This window comes from Quercus lobata, chromosome 12, assembly GCF_001633185.2.
Source record: "Quercus lobata isolate SW786 chromosome 12, ValleyOak3.0 Primary Assembly, whole genome shotgun sequence".
Taxonomy (NCBI): Eukaryota; Viridiplantae; Streptophyta; class Magnoliopsida; order Fagales; family Fagaceae; genus Quercus; species Quercus lobata.
The window spans coordinates 42,651,775-42,658,029 of NC_044915.1; the positions used below are offsets into that span (position 1 = coordinate 42,651,775).

The 6,255-nt window shown below is 36.2% G+C and overlaps 2 protein-coding genes across 2 annotated transcripts; one reads left to right on the forward strand and one right to left on the reverse strand.

The window, feature by feature from the left end:
• On the forward strand, window positions 1-3,871 carry LOC115971637 (protein OSB2, chloroplastic-like). Its single transcript, XM_031091636.1, has 5 exons — window positions 1-534; window positions 2,518-2,656; window positions 2,763-2,847; window positions 2,926-3,029; window positions 3,262-3,871. The coding sequence occupies exons 1-5, from the start codon at window positions 146-148 to the stop codon at window positions 3,448-3,450; spliced, it is 906 nt and encodes a 301-aa protein (XP_030947496.1). The 5' UTR covers window positions 1-145; the 3' UTR covers window positions 3,451-3,871.
• A 347-nt stretch (window positions 3,872-4,218) lies between these two features.
• Window positions 4,219-6,255, reverse strand: LOC115971636 (probable carbohydrate esterase At4g34215). Its single transcript, XM_031091635.1, has 2 exons — window positions 5,585-6,255; window positions 4,219-4,637 (listed from the first exon to the last, which is right to left on the reverse strand). Exons 1-2 carry the CDS (start codon window positions 6,188-6,190, stop codon window positions 4,323-4,325), a joined length of 921 nt encoding a protein of 306 aa, XP_030947495.1. The 5' UTR covers window positions 6,191-6,255; the 3' UTR covers window positions 4,219-4,322.

Here is a 6,255-nt window from a genome sequence, read left to right on the forward strand (position 1 = left end):
CAGATTTGAGGCGGCTTGCCGCGCAGACACAGACAAGAAGACTCTCACAGTCAGTGAGAATAGGCAGCAGCCATAGCCCCATTTAGCCTTATAAGAACAATTGCCACAGCCAACACTCACAAAGATAAGATATTACCAAATCAAAATGGCATTGAACCAAACACTACCAATACCAACAACAACAACAGCCCACTTTCTCTGCAAAACCAAAACCAAAACCCCACTCACAAATCTCCAAATACCCTCTCTATCTCTATCTCTATCCCCATCATCATCATCAATATCATTCAGCAATCGGTGCTTAAAGCCGCTAAGGTTGAAATGCTCGGTGGATTATAATTACAATTACAATCAGACCCAGGTGGAGTACCCTAGGCCCACTGAGATTCCCTGGACCAAGGAGCACAGTAACTCGGTGCACCTCATCGGCATCGTGGGCACCCCTGTCGAAATCAAACACCTGCCCTCTGGCAATGGCAAAGCTCTCGCTTGGACCCGCCTCGCTGTCAAGAAATCCTCCACCCTCACCTCCTGGTAACTCTTTCATCCCTTGTTTTTTCGTTGGGCATTTGTTACTTTTTGATAGTTTTTATGACATTTGGTTTTGATAGTGCAACTGGGCTTTAGTGGGAAATAGCATTAAAGTTGGGTGCTTTTGTGTATGCCTGTACATTATCAACTTATTTTGGCTGCTTGGTTTAGAAACCAATTTGTTATTGTATATTTTGTGACTTATGGTTTGATAATGCAACTGGGTTTTAGTGGGAAATGGCATTAAAGTTGGGTGCTTTTAATTGGGTTTGTGTATGTGTGTGTGTTCATGCATGTACATCATCAACTTCTTTTGGTTGCTTGGTTTAGAAACCAAGTTTTTATTGTAAATTTTGTGACTTTTTTGATAATACAATTGGGGTTTAGTGTGAATTGGATAATACAATTGTGATTGGTTTAGTTTGAGACATTCTAGCCTCAAAATTTGGATGCTTTTGAATTGGTGTGATTTTTGTTGTGTGTTTTGCTGAAGTTATGGACTCTGAATTGTAGTTGTTATTGGTGTTTTATGGGTTTCTTGACAAGGTGGATTTTTAGTTGACATTCTATGAAAAAATTCAAACTTTATAGTTTGGGACACAAGGAAAGAGAAAGATAAGAGTTTCAATTGAGTATCGAGGGGTTATAAACTAGGTAACTGAATGAAGGTGAAGGGAATGGAAAAAAAGTGGGAAATTTGGATGATAAGGAATGTTTTTTGCTTGGTAAGTGACATAGCACCTGATGTATTTTGTACCCATAACCACAGGGAGAAGATGTGCCATTTGAACTACAGTTTTGTGGTCTCTTCTTCTCTGTATATCCGGGGCTTGTTGGGTGTTGCCTAAGTCTTTTGTGGAGTTATTCTTCAGTTGGAGGAATGGCTCTGTATTGAGTTGAACTCTTTGTTTGTGAGATCTCTCTTTGAGTGGTCACATTGCACGGGTGTCGCTGATAGGTGTTCACTAGTAGATTTCACAGAATCTCTTTCCCTATATACATAAAAGTCTCTTCATTTTTTCAGTAAAAGGATTTATTTACTATATATAAAATAATATTAAAATAAAATTAATGAAGCAAGCAAAGAAAAGGGGAAGACAATAGGAGTAAAGGGAGACAGTGAAAGAGATAAATAATTGCAGTCTGTATTTCATATGATATTGTCATCCTATATTTGCAGTTATCTTGTACTGGGGAATTCTAGACAGTTGAAGTTGATAACTGAGTGCTTTGTTAGTGTTATTAAGCACGACAAAGATGGTGAGCATATTTAAGAATTGTGTGATTATTTTGGTTTGATAATGCATATGTAAGAATTGTGGTGAGACAGTGGATCATATTCTTTTACCTTGCAATGTGGCTAGAGAATTGGGCTTGCTATCCTTTGGCCGATGCCTCCTATTGTGATAGAAGTGTTTTCTTGTTGGAAAAAGAGACTTAGCCATCATGAGAGAGGATAGATTTTGGGAGCAATTCCAACCATACCAATGGGTGGACAATTTGGTGGGAGAGGAACAATCGTTCTTTCAGGGATATAGAGCTCAATGGGAACTCTTTTAAAAGTAATTTCTTATGTTTCATTTTGACTAGCTGCACAATTTGAGATGTAGACATTTTGATTCTTTTTTGGATTTCATTGTTCTTTTGAATTTGCAATTGTAACTTGATTAGAGGATGCATTATAATCATCCTGTGTATTAATTTTTTTATATCTAATAAATTTTTTAGCTGATTTCCAAAAAAAAAAACTTCCTGGTTTTAAAGAGAAATATAGACCAGCAAGGCAGCAACTCATGTCAGAAAAGGAGTTTGTTATGCATCTTTGTCATTTGTGTGTGTGTTTGGCTAGCGTATATACTTCTTTTAAGTTAATATCCTATTCATCTGGTTAAGATGTAGCAAAATTCATCCACACATGTATGCTATATCAGTGGCTCTGTGCTTATAGCATTCATCTTTCTTGAAAATGACATTAATGTTATTCAGGATCAGTTTAACATTCTGGGATGAGCTGGCACATATTGCTTTTCAGCATGTAGAGAAAGGCCAACAGATATACGTCTCTGGCCGGTTGGTCTCAGATACAGTTGAAAGTGAAGATGGAAAACAGCAGACCTACTACAAGGTTATTTATTTATTTAGGTTTTCTTATATACATTAATCAAACTTGATCTCCTGTTTTACAGATAGTTTGTCCCAAGCCAATTATGATTGTTTTAGATCTTTTGCAGGTAGTTGTTCAGCAACTTAATTTTGTTGAAAGGAGCATCTCATCCTTGCCCTTGTATGATCATGATTCTAATTCCATGATGGCAGGCAAGACACATTCTAAAATTGAGAAGAGTTTTCTTGTGTTTGAGTGTTCCTGATATTTGTTATCTATATTTTTTGCAGGTAAAAAGCTTGGAAATAATGCTGCAAGTGATATGTCCATAGAAGAATTATGGCAAGCCTTCTTTGCTAATCCTGTGGATTGGTGGGATAATAGGAAGAACAAGGTGTGCAATTATGAAACTTAACTGACTTCATTGAAATGTCATGTTAATGTTGTTCCTTCTACCAAATAATAATGATATAGTTCTTTCTACTAAATAATAATAACAGGAAAAAAGAAAAAAAATAGGAACCTGAACTTTTAGTATCATCGAACTAATTTCTTGTTCATGCTTGCTGCAAAAGCATATGATGAAGCCTTAAATGTTGGTGTGTTTTTGCTTTCATAAATTACAGAAGAACCCAAAGTATCCAGATTTTAAGCACAAAGATACTGGAGAAGCTCTATGGGTCGAAGGCAGGTACAATCCACCATGGGTGAAGTCCCAACTAGCAATACTGGATACAAGAAGGGGGTCTCTTTTTGATCAGGATGCTAGGTTGGACGCAAATTTAGTGCCCGGTGATAAATTTTTGCCTTTCTAAGCGCTCATTATGTTGAACTTTAAGTAACGGTGCCAATGGGGCAGTTTCTGTGTAGATTTCCCTCATTTTGACTGATTCCCTGGAAGATCTTTGGAGACTTTGTTATAGAGTTTGCAGTCTATAATATGGATGTCACATGATTTGTCAATTATTAGTCACTATATATTCATTTGGCTTCAAGGTTATCTGGAACTTGAGCAACTATTGTTGGGTATATAATAGGAAATTTTGTCTAGAGATCTTAATCATTCTTATAAAGATTATGATTTATTCATCAGTCTAGAATGCTCTATCATATGGTTCTGGCCATTATAACTTGGGCCCAAATCCAGCCAGCCTAAACTTAATGTAACTTTTTGTTTTTTTGCCTAAATTGGTGGATTCTTATTTCCTGGTTTCAGTCCACTAATATTTGTAACAACTTGGAACTTGTGATGTATCTAGGGCCTTGGATATACATATACCATGCATCTATCACATTTGATTATCTTTAGGACAACACTTTAAGAACATAAAAAATGGTATAGCGGGTCTGATATGATATGTCAATCAAATGCATGCACTTGAAGTTTTGTCATGTTGTTATTGATGTACTAATATGTCAATCATTAGTAAGATCTCAATCGATTGTTTTCAATCATCTTATTTTCATTGCTAGATTTATCACCATAATAATGAAATTGAAAATCCCCATTCAAGTAGATACTTTCACTTGAATAACATCAACACATTTCAAGGGAGAAGAGTCTTTGAGCACAACTGATATTGTAACCACAATAAAAATGTACAATCTTTTTCCCTTCTCATATTTCATAAAGATCTATTTCACAATTTAGTATTTTTTTTCCATATTTGCAAAAGCTATCTGATTGTTAGACAATGTTAGTTAGGATCATTCTGATACATAGTAATAATGGAACTATCAAAATGTTAACAACAAAATTAGAAGAATTCCTAGGTGCACTACTGCCAATAGGACTCACAATAGGACCACTGGGTAGAAATTTAAGGAATGTATCAGCGAACATCTTCCCAAGTTGAACCTGCGCTGCTGTGGTTAGATGCAGGTTATCCGGTTCAAGTGGCAGGTCCTTGGCATCAATGGTTCGCAGGTTCAGTAGGTCAATTCCCATCTGAGCTTCTCTAACAATCTCTATATAAGGTCCTGAACCTGATGCTAGAGCCACCTACCAAGAAACAACCTACCGACATTATTGAAGAAAGTTGAAAATGCAAGTCTAACTTATTAATTATTAATATTTCTAGTGACTGTTATTGTCGTGACTTGTGTGAAAATCGAATTAGTATATAATACAAGTGATATTAGTGTTTCATGCCTATGTAAAAGTGATATTGTTATATTTGGAAATAATAATAAATAAATAAATAAAATTGATTTTAAGGGTCTGTTTGAAATCTGTTTATTTTGCTGAAATTAAAAACTTTTTACTGAAAGCACTATAAATAAAGATAAAAGTCAACTGAAAAAATATAGTGAGATCTATGAATAGTAAAAAAAATAAAATAGGCTCATAAATAGTAATAAAAATAAGTTAACTTTTTAAATTAAGGCCAAACGGCACGCTATTTTGGTCATTCATTATTTATGAAAAAGATGTACCGCCTGCTTGTAGGTTGTTACCCAAAAGTCTAAACTTCCAGTCTTCCACTAATTGCGCACCATATGCATTTTCTGCGCCATCTATTATTTCTCCCATGCTTAAAAATATATAAAGTGGAGTATATTAAAAAAAATTGTTTAAGTTACATCAGAGTTAGGCCATCTAGCTTGTAATACAATAACTCAATCCATTACGTAGATTCTTGGAAACCACAATAGACCGTTTTACATAATTATCAATTATTTCTCAGTAAACCAAACCTCGTTAGCAGATCGTACAAAACTAGGTTCAGTTTCTCTGAAATTGTCAATGTACGAGGTTTGGTAGTAATTCTATGCATAAAATGATTTATAAAATAACTAATGTACTAAACTAGAAGAAACCCCAACCAATTGGACGAAAATAAGATTAAAGTTTGGAACAAAAAAGATAGAAACTTGATCAAAAGAGAAGAAACAGTGTACATGTATATTGAAAACGAATACTAAATCTAAGTGAAATCGTGTACATACCTGGATTATAGGGAGCATAGGAGACTGCAAATCATCTCGGACGTCCAAGAAAAACTTCTTCAATTTTGCTCTATAGGATTTGGCATCTTCTTGACTCTCTGTATCACTTTCTCCTTGATACCATAGAAGCGCCTGGATTGTCCCACCATTTTGCACAGAAGCTTGAGCCCTCTTCATCATCTGTTTGTAAAGGAAAGTCCCTTTTTCCCACAGACTTATCTTAGTCCCTCCTACGGCACAAGGGACCAGACCAATGATCCCAAAATTGGGATCTTTACCCAACACATAGTTGGCAAAAGCCATGCCTGGTCCAACCCCATTAATCTTGTTAAAATCAATATCCGAATCGAGAGACTCATGGGCTAAAACCCACGTCAGGTTTGCACTGAGTTTGAGAATGGAGGGGTTAGGAGAGCACTGGGGTGGGACAATGCCATCCCATGTGGCTATGCCGGTAATGGTGTTGTTAACCACGCCTCCACGTCCGGCCATGTTGCTTTGTCCTGCTAAGATGAATATGTTTTTGCTTTGTTGTTGGAGTTGTTGGGGTCTCACTGACCAGGCTTGAGTCACAATGAGGAGTAAGAAGAAAAAAGGAAGAACCATCCCTTTGCTCTCTCACTTTGCGGCTCAATGTGGCAAACAATATGAGGGTCCCCTCTGAAAGTAAA

Bases quoted from the DNA above. Each gene is read 5' to 3' on its own strand.
- LOC115971637 (XM_031091636.1), top strand. From the start codon at position 146: ATGGCATTGAACCAAACACTACCAATACCAACAACAACAACAGCCCAC. The intron at 535-2,517 runs GTAACTCTTTCA...AATGTTATTCAG, and splicing joins TCCTCCACCCTCACCTCCTG to GATCAGTTTAACATTCTGGG. The intron at 2,657-2,762 runs GTTATTTATTTA...GATCTTTTGCAG, and splicing joins AACAGCAGACCTACTACAAG to GTAGTTGTTCAGCAACTTAA.
- LOC115971636 (XM_031091635.1), bottom strand. From the start codon at position 6,190: ATGGTTCTTCCTTTTTTCTTCTTACTCCTCATTGTGACTCAAGCCTGG. The intron at 4,638-5,584 runs GTATGTACACGA...GTTTCTTGGTAG, and splicing joins CTATGCTCCCTATAATCCAG to GTGGCTCTAGCATCAGGTTC.